This window comes from Pteropus alecto, unplaced genomic scaffold (assembly GCF_000325575.1).
Source record: "Pteropus alecto unplaced genomic scaffold, ASM32557v1 scaffold113, whole genome shotgun sequence".
In the NCBI taxonomy this organism is placed as follows: domain Eukaryota; kingdom Metazoa; phylum Chordata; class Mammalia; order Chiroptera; family Pteropodidae; genus Pteropus; species Pteropus alecto.
The window spans coordinates 8,288,720-8,308,934 of record NW_006433949.1 but is presented as its reverse complement, the minus strand read 5'-3'; the positions used below and the strand labels follow the sequence as shown (position 1 = coordinate 8,308,934).

The window sequence follows — 20,215 nt, the reverse complement described above, 5'->3', positions numbered from 1 at the left end:
TCCTGCTGATCCAGAATCAGGCCTCCAAACTATGCAGGATGGATATTAAGAGTGGTATGCTGGTCTACTCCCCAGGGACCCTCTGGGCTGGAGTGCAGTTCTCTCTTCCATCCTCACCAGGGTGCTGGGAGCTCCCCAGCCCAAGGGGGATGGCCATCGCTGAGCCCTTTTAGCAGTTGTCACTGAATCAGCCAATGCAGGTTTGGGTTCTGACCAGCAGCTCTGGACTGGGCATTTAATGTCATAGACTAAAAGCTCAAAGCACGCACCCTGGCCTTTCAGGTGCTTGAGGTTTGCTTTGTCACTGAGCAAAGGGTGCTCTGGGTTTGCCTTTGTCATTGGGGAGGTGGGACTTTCCAGCGGACGTGAAGGTCCAGGCTGCTTCATCTCCCTGAGCCCTTACAGCAAGGATGGGCAGGTGGGTGGTCTGGGTCCACGTGTGGCCGTCTCTCACCCTACCCATTTCTCTGCAGCCTTGCTCTACAAGCCTGTGGACCGGGTGACACGCAGTACGCTGGTCCTGCACGTGAGTCACCCCTCCCCCCAGGACTTCTCACCCTGGGGTTCTTGGCTTCTGCTATTCTGGGGCTGTCATTGGTGTTTGTCAGTTTCACCCACCTACCACGCTTTTACTGCTACATATCTTTACCGAAGATGCAAAAATGAGGTGCCCCCGCCATCCAGTGGCTTACGGAGGAATAGAGGGAGGAATGGAGTAGACTCTCCAGGTTTCCTAGGTTCTCTCATGGGTGTGGGCAGAGGGAGGGAGCATGCCATCCCACATGGGAAGGGTCTTGTGGTCACATCACATGAACTGGGCCTCCAAGGTTGTAGGGGCGAGGGTGCAGGCAGTGGGTGCAGTCCAGGGCCTTGGGGGTGACCACTGCCTCAGAGCCTGGGGAGGGGGTGCGTGAGGAGGCCCCGCCTCAGCCGGGCTGCTCCTGAAGGCATTGGGGAGTCACTGGAGAGGTTGTCTTAATACTAAGAAACAAAACCAGCAAACAAAAATGACCTAATCCTACTGCCCAAGCGACTCTGTTCACATATATTTGGAGAAAGTCGTACATGTGTTGTCGTTGTTGTTGTTATTGTTGTTGTTGTTGTCGTCGTCGTCTTTAATTTACAACCAAGTTGCAAAAGTGTGTGTAGTTTCTATTTCCTTTCCCACTTCCTCTCCGCAAAGGAGCCGCCACCACAAGGTTTTTTATACACGCGCCAACTCATGTGAACATCTTTTTTAATTACGCGGAGGGCGTTGTGCTATACATATTCTACACTTTGCTTGTTTTCCCCTTAATAGCGTATCATGGGGATTGTCCTACATCGGCAGTGTGTAAACAGCTCTGCCTCATTCTCTTTGAAGCCATCCAGTATTCCATCAAATGGACGTTTCGTGATTTCTTACCATCCTCTGATTAGGAGTTGTTAGACAGAGGGAGGTGAGATGAGATTTGCAGTTTGGGAGTCTCCAGCAGACAGCTCATTGGAGTCTCAGAGACCCTGTATTCCGTGCCCTCACTGTGATTAGCCCAGGCCTGCAGAGCCAAGTGTCTTGACAGGAAGAAGCCAGAGCCGCCTGGGAGTGGCGTGGGACTGGCCTGGGGCCACTGACATACAAGCCATCCTCTGTGCTTATTTCATCTCTCCAGATTCTCTTTGCTCATAGGATTTGGGAGCTAAGGGGATTTTGTTCCTCTGAACCAGGGAGCTGTTGACCTTGAGCACGAATTACGTGCATTCCTAGTAGAGAAAGAGTCAATACTCCCATCTTAAATCTTAGGCTCTTATCTAAAAGAAGAGGAGCTGGGGAGGCCAGGTGTTTTCTCCTGATCTCTCACTGACCAGTGGTCCTGGATCAGACCGATTCCGCCCTCTAGGGGCCATGCTCCCGCGTCCAGAGATATTTTTGGTTGTCACAACCACAGATGAGAAGATGCTACTGACATCTAGTGGGCAGAGGCCAGGGATGCTGCTAGCATCCTACAGTACACAGGACAGCCCCCTCGTTAAAGAATCTCGCAGCCCAGAATGTCACCAGTGCCGAGGGGAGAAAGCCTGCCTTAGACCCTTGAAGTAGGAGGCCCTGTTGACAGTGTGCAAACAGCCCGGGCTTGTGGGAGTGTTGTTTAAGACCCGCTTCCAGCGTGGTGCTTGCTCAAGTGCTACTCATGTAGCCCGGGCCCATTGTGAGAGGTGGCAGCGATGCCTGGGGAGCTGGCAGCCCTGTGTGTTACGCCCAGTGTGTGTCTGGGGTTTGTGCACAGCAGTGGGTGCTGGGGCCTCGCTCTCTCTAACTTGAGTCCTCTCACTGCGATGCAGGACTTGCTGAAACACACGCCCTCCAGCCACCCCGACCACCCTCTGCTGCAGGACGCCCTTCGCATCTCGCAGAACTTCCTGTCTGGCATCAACGAGGAGATCACACCCCGCCGGCAGTCCATGACGGTGAAGAAGGGTGAGGTGAGTGTGGCGGGGTGCTTAGGGTTTGCCCAGCCCGAGCTGGAAGATGAGGAGCCTGTCTCTGGCCTTCAGCAGACTGTTCCTGAACAGTTCAGCCTAACACAGGAAACTCATTGCCTTTTGGGGTTCTTCACCCGGGTGGGACAAAACCCAGTCTTTTGTGCAGGGCATTGGAGTAGAGTTTCAGGGGTGTGCGCTTCGCTCGGCTTCCTCTTTTTCCGTCGTAGTGGGTTTTGTCCAGGGTACCCCTTCTTTTCTCCACACCTTGCCAGCTTGGGGTCCCAATGTGAAGGAGGATGGCATTTAGTCTGCCCAGACCCACCTAGCTCCTCCTGAGTGATATAAGCATTTCAAATGGGGAAGAAAGGGAAGCATACGCAGTGTGCAGTGAGACCGGCTAGAGGGTGCGGGCTTGCCATCCTTGGCCAGGAAGGTTCTTCCTACCCCTCTTCTCCACCCCCACCCCCCGCCCACTGACAGCCACCACCCAGTTCATCTCTCCGCGCATCCTGGATAAGAGGGCGTAGAACAGGCAGCTCAGAACACACTGACTCAGCCCGCCTGGTGGCCTCCGCTCCTGCTGCCTCTGCCCCTTCCTGGGAGGAGCCCAGCCTGGTGCCAGGCAGGTGCCATCCAGGGCAGACAATGTGTAGTGAGACAGCAGAGGGGTGCCGGTGTCCATTGCGAGCGTCCTTTGTCAGAAGGGGCACTAAGGCAAGGGGAGCCAACCCGTGGCCTCTGGGGTCTCGTGCAGAGATAGGAGGCTTCTGGCACAGGCAGGACAAGGGCTGGCAGTGAACCTGACTGTAGCTGCCACTGAGAGCCACCTTCCCCTCTTCCTTGTGGTTTGTGTGCCAGGTGCTTGGTGCTGGGGGCTGACCCGCCTAGTATCCGGGTTTCTTTTCCTCCTCCAACCCTGGACTGGTCAGCAGGCCGCTGTCAGCCCCATCCTCCCCACACCTCTTTGGGAAGTGGCTCCCATGTGCCCAGAGTCTCATCAGACCTGGCCACGAGTGTGTGGCTTGGTCAGATGTCTCCTGGTCAGCCCAGCCCAGGAAGGGCTGTGGAAGAGAGAGCCGTCCCCTCCACCCCACTCTCTGGCACAGGGATCCGATGCCAGCCCTGCTGCAGACTCACCCACTGGGGGGGACCTGGAACGTGTGCCCCTCCTCCCTAGACTCATTTTACAGGTGGGAACACGGCCCAGCCACCATGCATGGTGGTGATCCTGGCTGTATGTGTTAGCTCCTTGGCAGGAGGGAGTCCCCAGCACCTCCCAGGGGCTGCATACCCAAATGTCCAATGGCTGGGACCTAAGGAAAGGCTTCTTACCCCTCTTTTCCTGGAGCAACAATGGAGCCCTGGTTCTCACACACACACACACAAGCACACACACGCACACATACGCACACCCAGGGGACTATAGAAAAAGAGCAAAGCTTTGGCTCCCATGTCAGCAGTTCACCCAGATCTAACCAGAAGTGGGGTTTGCCTCTCCCAGGACTCCCTGTACCGGTCAGGTTGGTGCCGGCTCCCTCGTGCCTCCAGGGACACCTGCTCTTTCTGTTTTGCTGACTCTTCTTTTATGAGAGTGCTGATCTCATAAAAGAAGCAAGTGTGGGAGTCCATTCTCCCCTCTGGCTTTTCATGTGGTGCTGAGTCTGTCTCACCCCACCTCATCCCACCTCCCATCCCCATTTAGGATCCTCAGAGACAAATACCTTCTCGCTCTTTGGATCTTTAGAGGCAGCTGCCTTAGGGAATTGAGGAAAATCAGATGTTGCCTGGCAGTTGGCAGTCTGGCCCTTGTCCCTACATCTGTCATCACAAGCCTTCCCTGCTGACCCGTGGTCAGAAGCTCAGGGACACCGAGCAGGAAGTGTGCAGGGGCCAGGCACTTCACGAGGCAGGGGCTTTTGTCTGTGCCCATGCCCAGCCCCTAGCAGCAGCTGGCCTTTTCGGCTTCAACAAGAGAAATCACTTGGGTACCTCGACTGTGAAGTTGGGAGGGTGGGAGGGCCAGTGACCTCTGAAGGGTCATGAGTGTGGCTTACATACCTTCGTTCAGAACTTTCTGTCTGTCTGGTGCACAGTAAGGGAGGTGGTGGCTAGGCCAGGATGGCAGACACCTTCAAACCCCTGCCTCCAGGCCATTCCAGGGGCCGATATCACTAATCAGTCATCCACTTGTACTTTGAACTGGTTGCAGCCTGAGCATCCTCCTCAGCGTACCTTCCGGTGGCCCAAGCCACTTTGCGGCCCTGATGCAGTAGAAGGGACACCAGATCCGGGTTCAGTCTTGCCCACTGCTTACCAGCAATATTGATTTGGGGACACCCTTTTTTGGAGGGGGTGTGCTGGGTGTCTGTGCTCTCTGAGAGCAGTGGCTCCGGGCCCACGGCGTCTCCATGAGGTGGTTATGAGGCTGAAAGGGTTTCGTGACCCAAGAGGAACTATACGAAAGCGAAGTGTTAGGATTCCTTACATGGGCGCCATCTGTGTTAGAGGTGGGGGGAGAGCGCCCCCCTCATCATCCCGGGGTGAGAGCGGCAGGTGCTTCCTTTCAGAAGTGGCAGCTGGGGAGGGCCTGAGCTTGGGAAACACCTATCGTTTCCCATGTGCCCACCTCTAAATTTGGTATATGATGTCAAATATTAAGTTTCCAAAGGTAGAGAGGGACTGTGCTTCTGAGTTCTCATGCCGACTCTGTGAAGTCAGAGGTGTTCTCCCATCTTCCAGGTGAGGAAACTGTGGCTCGGAGAGGTTGAGTGACTTACCCATGGATACACAGCTACTATGTAGCTAAAGCAGGATATGAAGCCAGATGTCCCCTGGCACCTGTGTGTACCACACACATCTATAGGTGTGTTATGATTTATGATAGTTCCCCCCTCCCTGCCTGTGAACCAATAGGAGTGTCCACTGCATACAGAGCCAGTGAGATGCTCTCACCCTACTCAGAGGCCTTCCTCAGCCTCCTGGGAACCTGTTGTGACTGAGGGATCCTGCTGGCACATTTTCCTCCCAGGCCCAGGTCTTGTGGGCTGGTAGGCGGGTGCTCATTCATTTAGCTGAGGAAACTTTACACTGCGAGTGATTTTCTTATGGCGCTGCCTCTCTGTCTGCTCCAGACTCTGCACCATGCGCCGGATAGCATTCCCAGCTCAGGCTTAGAAGCAAATGGGGCAATCATGTTTGGATGTTTTGTTTCCTAAGAGCTAGCCACGTCTTAGAGCCATTCTCTGCCAGGGATCCCAGAGACCACTTGTGAAAGAAGTCAGGTTGGCTGAACAGAAGCTGCTGGGGAAAAACTACTTGTGCAGGCTGAGGCAAGAGTTGGTAAGGCTCAGGCAAAAGAGTAAGGCAGCCTTTCAGTTGAGGATTAGAATTGGAGGGTCTAGATCCTATTGGAAAAGTTCGAGAGGAGCATTACGGAGAAGAGGCCATCCAGCTCAAGGGTGAAAACAGAGCCTAGGGTCTCCAGTGCACCAGACATCAGCTTACTCACCTGTAGGGTAGGGTGGGCCTAGACCACATAATATCCATATTTTCAAAGGATGTCCACTACCTGGTGGCTATTAGCTCTGCCTTCCAAGTCCCTCATAAAAAGTTGAAGGAAGCATCAGCAGACAGAAGACAAAACAGAAACAAAATAACTCGAAGCCCTAGGGCAAGTCCCCATGTCTAGGCATTTGTTGCTTTATAAATATTTGCAGATGGAGCTTGGATTCTTGACTTGTTTGGGCCAGGTTCTGATTCTTCCAAGAGTATGGGCACATTACTTCCCTTTCCGGGAAGTGTCAGAGCTGCTGCCTAGGACATTTCTTCTGAGTGAGATAAGTGTCATGGAATGGTCTCTCCGTACGAGGCTAGAAAGTGCTCAGTGAATGTTACTGCTGTGAATCGGAGGCATGCGTCCCTCTGGGCCACCTCATGCTCTAACTGCAGTGCCTAGATGGGTCATCTTGTGATGTGTCTCCAGGGCATGGAGACTAGGCTGTCACGGGGACCTTAGAGCAGAACTTTGCTCTCTCTGCAGGGAGGCCAAGTAGCCAAGCCAACTGCCAGGAGCCTGAGAACAGGCAAGGGGTGGGAAAGGGGGATGGGTAGTTCCCCTGGGCTGGTTAGGGGGGCTCTCTCATTCCTGGCTACCTGATGAACCAACGGAGCCCACCGAGTCACCCCTCAGCCAGGGGCACGGGCCTTGTTCTGGGGCTCAGGAGTTCTGGGGCTGGCTGCTAGCCTTCTCCGGGGCCAGAACAAGTGGAATCCAGGAGCAAAGCCGGGCAAAGCTGGGCCCACCTGGAGCAAAGCCGGGCCCACCCTCAGCCGGCAACCATCACCTCCACCTTGACCCTCACCTTGGCCCTCTTCCTTCCTCTCCTCCGCCCCCACCTGGGCCTGTCTTGGCGACTTTTCGTGGTCCGACCTAGCAGGCCCTGCTGAAATTAGTGCTGGTTGTTTATCTTCAAACTAGTTTCTATACCTGAGGAACCTTCTTGTCTCCGCCCCACGGACCGTGCTCCTGGCTTCCTTACATGTATATTTAGTTTGCTAAGGCTGCTGTAACAAAGGGCCATCGACATGGGGACTTAAACAACAGGCGTTCATGTCTCTCAGTTCTGAAGTCCAAGATCAGAGAGCCAGCAAGCACGCTCAGGGTCTGGTGACGGCCTGCGTCCTGGTTTGCAGATGGCTACCTTCTCACTGTGTGTTTACACGGCCTTTCCTCACTGTGTGCACAGAGAAAGACAGGTCGCTTTCCTCCTTGTCTTACAAGGAGACCAATCCCATGATGGCGTCCCACCCTCACGACCTCCTTAGCCTAGTCACTCCACAAAGGCCCCACCTCCAAATACCATGCTAGGGGTTAGGGCTTCAATATATGAATTTGGGGGAACACAAACACTCATCCCATAACAGGGCACCGTGGGGTAGTGACCCAGGTGTGGCCCATGCCCTGCCCCTGCCTGCGTCCCCTGGAGGACCTGACAGGTGGACTGGACCAGAAGTTGGTGCTGGTTCTGAGGACCTGAGAACAGGGTTGGTGAGCATTTGAGACGGACATCTCCTGGGCAGACACAGGCCCCTTGCTTCTGCACTGGTCCCGTGTGGGCTGGCAGGGTGTCCCCACAGGAGCCCAGGTTCCAGAGAGGAGGCCCGAGTGATGGCTGAAGGGTCCAGCAGCCTCTCCAGATACCACTCAGAGGGCAGAGCAGCCCCTCGTCAGGCTTCGCACAGGCTCACTGTTGGATCTCTGTTCACTGCCTCCTCTCTGAACCTCAAAGGAGGCATCCGCCCAGGGTCGGGGTGCAGACGGTGTCAGGGTGGGAACACCAGCCTTAACAGTCTGTGCCCCAGGCCTGCGAAGTCCTCGTCTCACAGGACTACTCCCAGACCTGGGAGGCTTGGGGGATGGATACAGTGACACCCAGCCCCTCAGCCAGGATTCAGACTCCTTTGTGGATTTGCCGGTGCCTCAGTTGGGGCCCTGTTTTTCTGGGGCTGGGAGGCCCCTCCTGCCCAGGTACAGAATATTTTCTCTTGAGGTTATAAGACCCCCGGGGTGGGGCGACCTAGGGTCCAGCAGCAAGGCCTGGCCTCTCTGGAGGGAGGGCAACTGTGACGTGATGGGGAAAACTGTGACATACATTGATTCACGGGCTCCTCCCACTGCCCTCAGAGATGAGATGCAGCACAGAATGGGGTTCAGGCCAGGACACTGCAGGGCCGGCAGGGCTGGCCAGAAGTGTCGGGCACCCATGGCTTCAAGGCTTCTCTTAAAAAGGTGAGGGTTTGCACAGGCAGGGGTGCGTGCGGAGGGGCCAGGTGGCTGAGTCCTCCTGTCAGAGCCCAGAGGGGCAGGTGCACTCCTCACACTCAGTCCTGTGTCCTTTCAACACAGCGGGGCAGTCACACGGGCTGCCACAAGTGCCAGGGTAATACGTGGCGGCCTCATAGAGGACAAAAGTGACACCTGAGGTGGGACTTCACACGCACATGTGAGCAACAGGATCTGTCATGGAGTCAGTGGGCCAGCTGGAGGTTGCGGGTGGTCAGTGCAGGGACTCTGGGCGTTTCTGACCTGCCAGCAGAGGGAACCCTGTTGAGTCCACTTCTGAGCTGGGTGTAGGACGCCCTCTGCTGGTGATGGTCAGAAGCTCAGCTTCTTTCTATGGGGAAAAGACTGCCGACCTCCCCATGTTACCACACCTCATAGAGGGTCCCTTGGTTCCCACGCCTCCTGAGGAGGCATCTGTCCATTCATCCCTTGAGGACCTCAGTGTCCCAGGACCCTCCCAGACCTGCCCCTGATGCAGACCCAGCAGTCAGGTCTTGCCCAGGGTCTCCAATGCTGTCTGGACATTTCTTCAGGCACACAGTTTCCTGCTTCCCATGAGTGCCAGTGCCAGGCATGCCATCTGCCCATGGCAGGCGGAACGAGGGTGTGTGATAGTGAGTCATGTCCTTGGCACACCAGTAACCTTCCTGCCCTTCCACTCATGGTCTGGAAGGCACCAGCGGCTTCCATGTAAATCATTGGCTTTCCTGAGCCAGGGGTTGGCTGGCTGTTGTAAGCTGAGCTGTGTGAGACAGACAGTGATGTGCAGTTTTTAGTGTTGAGGGGACTGGCCCCGGTTGCTCTTGCTTCTGGGGGGCTCTGCTGCTTCTGTATAAGCCTGCTGAAGACACTGGGAAGATGGAGACAAGCGACTTCTGCTAGGGTGACGCTGTGGGTCTTCGCCTACTCTGCGTGTGTGCAGACCCACTGGACCCTTCCCCAGCCATCACAGTGAGGGGCAGGAGTCGCTCTCTGTGGGGAGGTCTCCCCTGAGGCCAGGTGAGCTAGATGCTCACTAAGCACCTCATCTCTCTCCCTGGGGCTTGTGGGTTCCTGGGGGCAGATTCTGCCTCAGGTTGCCACTTGCTCGCTGTGCCACCTGAGACAGGTGGTAGAGCATTCTGAGGCTCAGACTTGTCATCTGCAAAATGGGCATGAGGTCCTGCCCACAGGGTGTGATGGGAATCAGGCCATGTCTTCATGCAGCACACCAGGACATGTGTGGGCAGGGCTAGGCATGTTAGCTTCTCCTGTCTCTGTGTCCTTAGCCTGGCACAGCACTGACCTGAATGAGGTGCCAGGCACTGTTTGTCGGGTGCAATACCAACTTGCCTTTATGTGCCCATTCAGGGGGCTATGTGAGCCAGTGGGATCATCCATTGTCTTTCAGATGAAGTACCAAGTTGCAGAGGCACGGGGCTTGCTGGAGGCTGGTGCCTCTAGTTCCCCTGCTCGTTCGAGGTCCAGTGAGCCAAGGGAAGGCCTCCTCAGGGTGGTTGGACGGCCTGAGCTACCCACCTTGGGCTACAGGTGTCCAGGTGGACATCAGAGATGTAACCACCCTGTGGGCCCCTGCCTGTCAGTGGGCACTGACTTCTGGAGGACCAGAATATGGGTCCCAGTTGCGGGCCCCCTGCCCGGCTTTCTGCTGCCCTCAGAACCAGACCCCGCCCTTGGGGCGACTGCCAGGGCTGCCCTCTCTCAGAGTGCACTGAGCCCCCCCGCCCCCTGCGCCCCCTCACCCCTGACCAGGCTGCCCCGTCTGTGCCCGAGCACCAAGCACTTCTCGCCACAGGCCTGCACCATGACAGTCCCTCTGTGGGAATGTTCCCTCCTTCACATGGCTGGCCTTGGCCCATTCCGGGTCTCCAGTTGCTATCCCAGAGAGGCACAGGCTGCCCTGCTTAGAGGGGTTCTCCCACCATCATTTCACAGCAGACTGTTGACTCGGCTGTAACATACCCTCCCCAGGCTCCAGGCCAATGGCCATTACCCCGTCCACTCACCCTCTTTTGCTGGCCGAGCAACCAGGAGGGGCTCGGAAACTGTTGAGCAAAGAGGAAAGCATGGGGCATGTGTGTTCGCAGGCCAGTGAGATAGAGGGAACACTCTGGAAAGTAGGCCCGATGGTTAGAGGTGCAGGGAACGAAGGCTACCCCACCAGCTGGCCCGCGGCCCTAACTCGAGCCCTCACTCTGCTCCTCAGCACCGGCAGCTGCTGAAGGACAGCTTCATGGTCGAGCTGGTGGAGGGCGCCCGCAAGCTGCGCCACGTCTTCCTGTTCACTGACCTGCTCCTCTGCACCAAGCTCAAGAAGCAGAGCGGAGGGTGAGTGGCCACTGGACGGGCAGGGTTTCGGGTTTGGGGGCACAGAGTTAGTTTTATGTGTAGAAGAAACCTAGGTTTTTCTTACAACATGAGCCTGGAGAGGTCAGTCACTACATAACCATGCAGGTCTCTTTAAACTACGTTCTGTTGCCAACTGCATGCGATGCCAGGCTCAAGGTCAAAGGCCATCATTAACAATCTGGAGACGTTCTGGGGCAAGGTCAATGACCAGGCTGTTGGCTCCTACAGTAAACGGGAACCTGACTATGACTTCAAATGCTAGTGGAGGACTGTCATGTCATGACCCGGGAAGGGTGAGTGACAGGTCAGAGAGCTACAGGCCGGGGTGCAGTCTGGCAGGCGGTGGTGGGGTGGTAGGCCCTCCCCTGCCCTTGGAAGGCATCACTAGATGATCGCTGTACTTCGTCTCCCCAAACCTAGTGATAGCTTCTAAGTTATTTTCATTATAAGCCTACGGACCACCCCTCCACCCGAAACCTCCCCAGGGATCAGACCACCAGGTTGCACAAGCTGGAATGGAAGAAAGGGTCATGTTGGGAAGGACTGGAACTGGGCTCTTCCCCCAATTCAGCCATTGCTCTGCTGAGTGGATTTAATCAGTCAACTCAGAAGAGAGCCTCAGTTTCCCTATCTGTCAAGGAAGGGGATTACACTGGGTAAATCTGTAGCCCCTCAAATGCTACAGCTCTGGGGGTATCTACAGTCCTATCCTGATTGACATTGGGTGGCCTTAATGTGCTCCCACATCACAGAGCCTGTGAGCCACCACTGTCATCGAGGATAAGGTGGATCAGGGCTCATCAGACCCTCTGGGGCCTGGGTCACCCATGTCGAGTGCCTATTCCCAGGAGTCACCGAGGCTGGGTCATCAGTGTCTGCCAGTGGCTTTATGCCAGCCTGTCACGTGGACCACGGGCTGGGTTTTCAGGTTGGGTAAACTGTGCACAGCCACAAACTTAAGATTCTTCACCTTTCGAAAGCAGTGATATTAGCAAAAGAAGATGATCGGGGTGTTAATGCACTGCTCCCTCTCCCCCACCCCAGCAAAACCCAGCAGTACGACTGTAAATGGTACATCCCGCTCACGGATCTCAGCTTCCAGACAGTGGACGAGTCAGAGGCTGCACCCAACATCCCCTTGGTGCTGGACGAGGAGCTGGATGCCATGAAGATCAAGATCTCCCAGATCAAGAGTGACATCCAGAGAGAGAAGGTGGGGGACGGAGGAGGCCGAGCTCTGTAGCTGGAGCGGGCAGCAGCCTCTCACACACGGGCCAGTGGGCAAGTTCTGCTGAGCATCCGACCCCACTTCTGGTCTCTGGGACCTTCTGGGCATCCCTGTCAGACCAGGAGCTGTCCAGGACTTGAGCTGGGAGAGGCACCCAGTGGCTATGATAGGGAGAGTCCCAGGGAGGCGCTGCGGCCCCCTCCAGGTATCCTGGACTGCCTCAGGCAGGCCCCTGATTGTTCCCAGGGAGTTTTAGAAGACTTTAGGAACAGCGAGGATCAGCCCCTCGTGTGTAGATTTAGCCCGAGCAGGTGGCACGTGGTGGCCATTGACAAGGCAAGTCCCTAGAAGGTTGGGCCTTGGTCTGGAGACATCTGGCTGAGGCGGATGCAACAGGACAGGGGTCCTCACTCGCGCACCTGCCAGCCTGCTGCTCCGCAGACCCAGCGGATTGAGGAAAGCGCAAGGCGGCCGGCACGAATGCTGGGTTGTTACTCGTCCAGACGGGCCTCTGGGGCAGAGGGGAAGCGAGGGCTGCGTCCTCGGGGCTGTCAAGGCCTGCGCCCGGCCACCCGCTGCTCTCACCCTCTTCTGCCCTTTCGTCCAGCGGCAGGCGACACAGTCACAGGGACGGAGGGGTTTCTGGAGGCAGGAACATGGCACAAGGCAGGCAGGATTTCCCTGCCCAGGTCCTGGGGATGCATCTGGCCCTCCCTCGGGATCCCCACAAACACTCCCAGGGGTCCCGATGCTGAAATATGGGTGGATCCAGGAGGGGAAGGGGCCCTTGGGGTCACAATGTCCAAGGGGACATTGTCCAAGTTTGGAGAAACTGAAAGAAGGGAGGTTTGTAAGGGTCTCTCCTCTCTACCCTCGTGAGAGGAAGAATTTAGTTTTTTCAAGAAAGGTCGAGCACATCCAGCAGCCTGTGCTGGGCCTTGACCTGATGGCCAGCAGCGACTGACTGAGGCCCTGTGCCGTGCTAAGCTGCCAGGCAGGGTTCCTGCCCTCCATGGACCAAGTATCTGGGACAGTGGGGACAGGCCAAGTGGGAGCAGGTCGCACTGTCCCCCAGGGTGGAAATGCAACCATGCGGCTTCTCCCCACAGAGAGCGAACAAGGCCAGCAAGGCCATTGAGAGGCTGAAGAAGAAGCTCTCAGAACAGGAGTCGCTGCTCCTGCTCATGTCCCCGAGCATGGCCTTCAGGGTGCACAATCGCAATGGCAAGGTCAGTGTCCACCGTGGTCTCACTCTGCTGGCCACGCCCCCCTCTGCATCCCCCAAGCAGACCTGCCCGCCCAGCCATGTGGCAGCTGTGGTCCCTGGCTCCTGTGTGGCCTTTACAACAGCCGCCCTTTCCCCCAGGAGAGCCTTCTTACCCCGAGAGGCTTGTCCCTCATGCCACACAGGCACACAGCTCCCTCTGACCAGTGCTTTGGGTCATAGCTCCCAGGTTGACTGGCAGCTGGCTCAGCCCTCACAGGTGGGAGGTGAGGGTCTCCAGGGAGTCCAAATAAAGTGAGGGGCTCACACACTTGTACATACCCGGCCCTCAGCAGGGGAATACTGTCTGGGGACCTTTGGGCCAGAGAGGCACCTCTCCTGAGCCTAGATCCTGGCACCCTCTGTTGCCTGGCCCTCTCCCATACACATGTGATGGGCATCACACGCACTGGTCAGCATGAGGGAGGTGAGGGTCTCCAGGGAGTCCAAATAAAGTGAGGGGCTCACACACTTGTACATACCCGGCCCTCAGCAGGGGAATACTGTCTGGGGACCTTTGGGCCAGAGAGGCACCTCTCCTGAGCCTAGATCCTGGCACCCTCTGTTGCCTGGCCCTCTCCCATACACATGTGATGGGCATCACACGCACCAGTCAGCGTGACTCTGGGCTTTTTGAAAGCCTTGTCTCTGGGTCACGGCTCAGGGCTGTGGAATGGACGAAAGTGGTCGGGGTAGCATCAGGCCTCACTCTGCAGATTTGCACCTGGTAATCTCCTTCGTGCCCCTGAGCTACAGCATGTCACGCCCCGACCCAGGCAGTCCAGGCAAGAGACTGGTGCCAAAGGCAGGCCTGCATGGGGGGCAGGAGCTGTGACCCAAAACCTGGCTGGCAGGAAGGGCGGAGAGTGCCAGAAGTGACGTGGACAGTGATGGAGAGCAGCACCTGAGCTGGGGCCGAGGTAACGGGTGTGTTCCCTTTCTCGCCTCCCAGAGTTACACATTCCTGATTTCATCTGACTATGAGCGTGCCGAGTGGAGGGAGAACATCCGGGAACAGCAGAAGAAATGTGAGTGGCTTCTACACTGAGAGGACTTATGCTTGGGAACGTCAGGACTGGACGGTCATCTCGTCCTGTGGTTTCAAACCTTTTTTCCCCCGGGCAGTGGACCTCTTTTCTCCCAGTGAGATGTTAGGTGGAGCTCTAACTTAGAAAATAAATCGGAGAGAAGCGGTCTTGACAGGGCCCCCTGCCTTCTGTGTTCCCCTCTTCCCCGGCCTCCCCCAAATCCCTTGTGTACCCTACCCCCAGCTATTTCCTGACCTTTCCCTTGAACCTGTCCCCATCCCCAGGTCTTTCCTGAATTCCCCTCCCTGCCCTGATCCCTGCCTGCCCCCTGGGGCCCTCTACACCCCTGCTGCCTTCCCTGGGCCTGTCACACACATAGCCCACCACTTTGGCTACCCTCCCAGGCCTTCCCCACACCCCAGCAGCTGATGCCAAAGGGGCCGTGCTGTGCTGGTCTCACTCCCCTTTCCAAGTGGCCGGCACCTGTCCATTCTTAGGCCAGAGCACTCGCTCCCCTCTGGGGTGGCCCCTTCTCTGGGCATTTCCCTCTATTAGCATTTCTTTCCTGCTCCTCACCTCCAAGCTGCCCTTGGTCCTGCCGGGGTGGGAAGGCAGACCCCACCCCGGGTCCTAGGGCAGCTGCTGCGTGGAAGTTCCCTCCTCTACCCCAAGCCGTGTGGTTTGGGATTCTTGAGCCATCCTTGCTAAGAGCTTCTCAGGTGTGCCTTGTGTGCCATTGTCCCTTGGTGGCCAGGAGCCATATCCCGGATGACCTGGTCCTCCCACAGCCATGGGCCACCTTGGTTCACTTGCTGCACACACACACTAGGCTGGAGCCTCTGAATGACTCTGCCCTGGCCATTCGTGCCTGTGCTGAGCTGCACTCCCCCAGTGCCCATGCATCTGGGGATGGGGTGCTCCTGGCAGCTCTGATGGCCGGTGCCTGCAGCCCTGCCATGCCCATGTACCAGGATTTCCTGTTATAATCAAGGACCCAAACCATTTGCAGTGTGGCAGCATCTCTTACCTGCTTAGCATTAGACCAGAAATAATCCCCTTTCCTTATCTGTTGGAGAGATAGGGGCTACATTAGCAGAGTAGGGGACAGGGCTGTGCCGGTGTCTGGGGAGACCCCACAGAAAGATACTCCGGGTCTCTCTCTCAGAAATGTCTGTGGCTGTGCTGAGGTGGCAGGCCGACTCCTGTATTTATAAGGTGCTAAAATTCCTCCTGCCCCTGGGCCCTCGGGGGCCATGCCTCTCTCTGCCACTTACCAGCTACTCCGCTGGGAGCAGGTCACCCACTCTTGTTGTGCAGCCTCACCAGCATATGCTGAGGGTCCAGCGGCGGGGGCTGGACATCAGAGAGTCCCCCTGGGTATCCTGGACGTTCAGAGGACCTGTGCAGACTGTATTCCACCCTCTCAGGTTTCAAAAGCTTCTCCCTGACGTCCGTGGAGCTGCAAATGCTGACCAACTCCTGTGTCAAACTTCAGACCGTCCACAGCATTCCGCTGACCATCAACAAAGAAGGTGAGCCATCCTCCCGAGGACTGACGTCCTTTTCTGCTGTTAGTCTGTCCTTGGGCCCCTGGATTTCCATTCCAAAGGAATGTGTGTGTTGTTTAGAGCCTGCTGGCCTCTCCCAGGAGTGGACAGGGCGGGTTAGGAGCTGTCTTTCCCGGGGTGGTAGTCACTGGGTGGTTGAAGAGACCAATAACCTCCGTCCTTCATCCCGAGATACTCCTCTAGACCCCCTGTGCTATAGAACTGGTCCTACCCCCCTGTCCTGCCAGCCCTCCCCAGCCAGTGGCTTCTTGCCACACCTTTGGTGGTTCTGTGTTTTGCATTCACTGTCACATACACTCATGTACACGGAGTCACACACACGAGTATGCACACACACACCCAATCCAAGTCGCATGCTACCCCAACCCCTCTCCTGTCCTTATTACTTTTCATCTTGGTTTCATCTGCCTGTTTTGTGAACACAACCAGATACCGAAGTCCCCAAGACAGGCCACTGTTGATATGTTTCTGGTCCATGACGTCTCCTTGCCCCATGCTGGGCGAATGGCAGGCACAGAGTGCCCCCTAGTGGGTTGATTGTGAAGCAGAGCCTGTTACCTGCCTCCCTGTCAGGATAGACGCTCAGCTCTGTGGTTTCTTGTACAGATGATGAATCTCCAGGGCTCTATGGGTTCCTGAATGTCATCGTCCACTCCGCCACCGGCTTTAAGCAGAGTTCAAGTAAGTGGCTGATTTGGGGAAGAAGGCTGCAGGGCACTGAGCCAGAGGGTGTGGGGAACCAGAGAAATGGCTCGAATTACCATCAGGCATCTTTAACCTCTGACCTCTGGGGGTGTCGACGTGGAGTTGTTTTCCTGGAGTGGACCCTGCCCTTTCCTATGCCTGTCTCGGGTCCTGTGAGCTAGTGAGCTGACCCCTGTAGGTGGGTCTTGTAACTGAAGGGGCACGAGATTGCTACAGACGGAAATCGCAGCCTGAGGTTCCAGGACAGGAGGGCCGTGGGCAGCCACACCTGGGTCCTCATCAGCAGAGTGCTTGGCTGCTCTGACAAGCGAATGGATACCCTTTTCCTTCTTCCCTTCCAAGGCGATGGGCGGTCTCTCCCAGCTGCTCGAGCTGTGAGAACGGTGAGGGCTGGTCGCATTTCAGTCCAGGTGCAATGCACAGTACACCTCTCAGCATGGCACCTCCACACAAGGGCTCAGGGTCCCTCATGTGAGGACATAGGGCAGGCACCGTTCTGCTGACCTTTCCCACCATTGCTACAAAATAAGAAATCTGCAACAAGGCACAGAATAGAAGACATTTACAACTGTATGCATGAGAGAAGGGACTTGTATCCAGAATATATAAAGACTGCTTACAACTCGATACCCGAAGAGACAGCCCAATTAAAAAAAAAAAAAAATGAACTAAAGATTTGGGTAAGCACTTCACCAAAGAAATACAAATAACTGATGAGCACATGAAAAGATGCTCATTGTCTTAGGGAAATGTAAACTAAAACCAGAGCGAGCTACACCTTCTTACTGGGAGCGTGATAATCAAAAAGATAACGTGTTGGCAGGGATGTGGAGAAATCGGAACCCTCAGATACTGCTGGCGGGGATATGAAATGGTTCACCCTCCCTGGAAGACAGTTTCACAGTTTCTTAAAATTTAAGGTCAACATGACCCAGCAACCCCACTCTGGTATTTCCTCTAGAGAAATGAAAACATGTGTCTGCAGAAAGACTGACATGAATGGTAAAACATGGCTCATCCGTGCAATCGAACACTGCTCGGCAATAAAAAGGAATGAGCTGACATAGGCAACAACACGAGTGAACCTAAAAAAAAATAAGCTGAATGAAAGACACCAGATGCGAATGACTACGTGTTGTTGCCTGTATCTGCCATTTCTAAAAAAGGGAAAATAAGAGACAGAAAGTGTATCGGTGGTTGTCTGGGACTCAGGGTGGGAGGGGACTGGCTGCACGCGAACCCAGGGGACTTTTGGGTGAGGGCGGTGGCCTGACATGATGGTGGTGTCGTTGGCACAAGTGTTTAAATTTACTAAAAATCCTCAAACCATACACTTAAAATGGATAGACTGTATGGTATACAAATTACACCTCTGTAAAGCTGTAGCACCCTCAGTTGTTCCCCTGGGCCCCTCTCTCTCGGGCTGCCCCCTAAATGCTGGTATTTCCTGGACTTCCATCGGGCCCCCCCACTCACCGCACATATTCCCTTCTTCCTACTCCCATCAATGCAGGTGGTACCCAGATCTCCCCCTCTGTCCTCACCTCTCTCCCGGCCTCCTTCTGTCACCTTTCCACCTGCTTCCTCAATGTCCCATACTCTACACTCCGCATCCTCAAACTGAACCTCTTACTCGTGGCCCCCAAACTCGTTTTTATTTTATGTCCTGCCCCAGTGAGAGGCATCACCCTCCACCGTGTGGCCAGGCCAGAAAATACCATCTTATTTGCTGGTCGTATAAGTGAGACGCCACTCTATATTAGTGCAGTTTCTTTATCATCTCTGGCCACCTGCTACATAGCCTTTGTCCAGCCCTCAGCAGAGGCCTCCTCCCTGGGCCCCACCACCAGGCCTCGCACCCTATTTCTCCCCCTGCTACCCAGTAACTCTCCCTGCACTGTGTTGCTTTCAGTGCCCAGCACCCTTTGCCCCAATTTACCTGGTAAAACTTGTGGCAGGGTCTGCACAGCTCATAGGCACTTGCCCTACCCTCACCTCTGGCCTCGGGTCCTGCTGGTGGTGGTGGCACATTCAGCTCTGCCCTGCCCACCAGCCGTGGGGCCCTGCTCTCCTAGGGGCTACAGCCAGGGTTTGCTAAGTGACCCAATGAGCCAGTGTTCTGAGCGCAGCCAGTCCCCAGCTGCACCCGCGGGGCTGGGTCATTGAGTAAAGGGGCTGGTCCAGTTTGGTGTTTTATTTAAAAAAGAAAATCAAGACCTTTTTTTTTTCTGATTTGAAAAATAGTACTTGCTCTTATAAAAAATGCAGATAGTGTGGGACAGCGATGTCACCCTCTCGTGTCACTCTCCTGCAGATTTGTACTGCACCCTGGAGGTGGACTCCTTTGGATATTTTGTGAATAAAGCGAAGACGCGTGTCTATAGGGACACGACTGAACCCAACTGGAATGAGGTGAGGTGCTGCTCCCAGCAAGTTCTTGATGCAGATACTGCCCTTGGAGAGAATCTAAACCCTCAGGGGCTCCCTGATGGCTTTTCCTGCAGGCAAGGCCACCAGCATTCCAGGAATCTCTTGGGGAGAGTGTGACTCATCCAAGAGATTTTTATCTCCTTATTCTTGAGAATTTTACCCTCCCTCCCCTATCACAAAGAAATGATCTATTTTTCTGGAGAAGTGTTTTTAAAAAGAACTTAAAAAAGCCTTTCGTGCTGTCATTGTTACTGCTTAGTGTTTACTTAGTAAATTTCCGTAACATTTTTTCTCCAAATGTTGGAATGAGTCCCCTGTGACCTTTCGATTTCCGGAAGCCTGGGGCTTTGACATCGTGGGGACCTGAGAGGAAAGGTCCGCTATGCTTGCCCATGGTATTGGGTGTGCGGGTCGCCACTCTGTCTTCCTCCACCTTGGAGAGCTCTCGTTTAACCCGCGTACAGAGCTAGCTTGCCTTCCGCCTCTGGGGAGTGGAGAATGACGACAGCCACGCCAGCCTTGATGAAGTCCCCAGATCCACATGAGATGACATTTCCAGGCTTCTGGAACAGCTGCAGCCCCGAGAGCCTCGTGCTTGAGGACATAGTGAAGGCAGCTGGGCTGCAGAGAGCTGCCACTCACCTGCTTCTCTGCAGAGGAGGAAGCTGAGACTCATCTGGCTGCCTCGTCCCCGTGTGGCTAGTGGGGTGTGGGGCCAGAACTCAGGTCTCAAGCATCCAAAAAATCTCAGCCTCTACTACTCTGATCATTAGACCTGCTGCTTCACTGGGACTGGAGAATGAGGAGATAATAGAATTACCTGGGTATAATAGTTCTGGGCGTCCCTCCCTGCAGAAAGGGCTGTGTGGCTGCTATGACAAAGGAGGATCAGAGCCGAGTGGATCCATTAAAGCAAGCTTTGTAGAGAGCGAGAGGACTGTGAACTGACAGGCAGTGAGGTGGGGAGGGGCGTGGTTCCAGACACTACGCAGAGGGTCCAGGTGCAAGGCAGCCGTGGGGACTCAAGAGACTGAGGCACAGGATTCCACAGCAGCAGGTCACCTGGAGGCCACCCTGACTGTTCCTGCGGGTTCTCCGGGGGTCTACATCTTCCTGGCACACATAGCCTCCCCACCCCCATTCAGGCTCAGAAATACCTGGCTTTGTTTTTTCTCCCCTCACCCTTTTCCATTTCCCCATCAAGGACCCATGCCCATAAAAGCACTGGTGTGAATTGCAGAATTTACTGAAGGTATGTGGGATGATGGAGGAGAAAGTTAACACCATACAACCCACCGCAGACAACTCGAAAGCCCATGGGAGCAGTTCTTTCCCCTCAAG

General features: G+C 55.4%; 1 protein-coding gene across 1 annotated transcript in view; it reads left to right on the top strand.

Annotated features, from left to right (window-relative positions):
- BCR (BCR, RhoGEF and GTPase activating protein) overlaps positions 1–20,215 on the top strand; it is a 126,449-nt gene that overhangs the window by 82,513 nt on the left and 23,721 nt on the right. Inside the window, exons 10-18 of the mRNA XM_006908729.2 lie at positions 474–526; positions 2,320–2,460; positions 10,509–10,630; positions 11,696–11,864; positions 12,989–13,108; positions 14,096–14,171; positions 15,599–15,703; positions 16,346–16,420; positions 18,759–18,856. Coding sequence (XP_006908791.1) covers positions 474–526; positions 2,320–2,460; positions 10,509–10,630; positions 11,696–11,864; positions 12,989–13,108; positions 14,096–14,171; positions 15,599–15,703; positions 16,346–16,420; positions 18,759–18,856 — 959 coding nt within the window. The remainder of the gene's footprint in view (positions 1–473; positions 527–2,319; positions 2,461–10,508; positions 10,631–11,695; positions 11,865–12,988; positions 13,109–14,095; positions 14,172–15,598; positions 15,704–16,345; positions 16,421–18,758; positions 18,857–20,215) is intronic.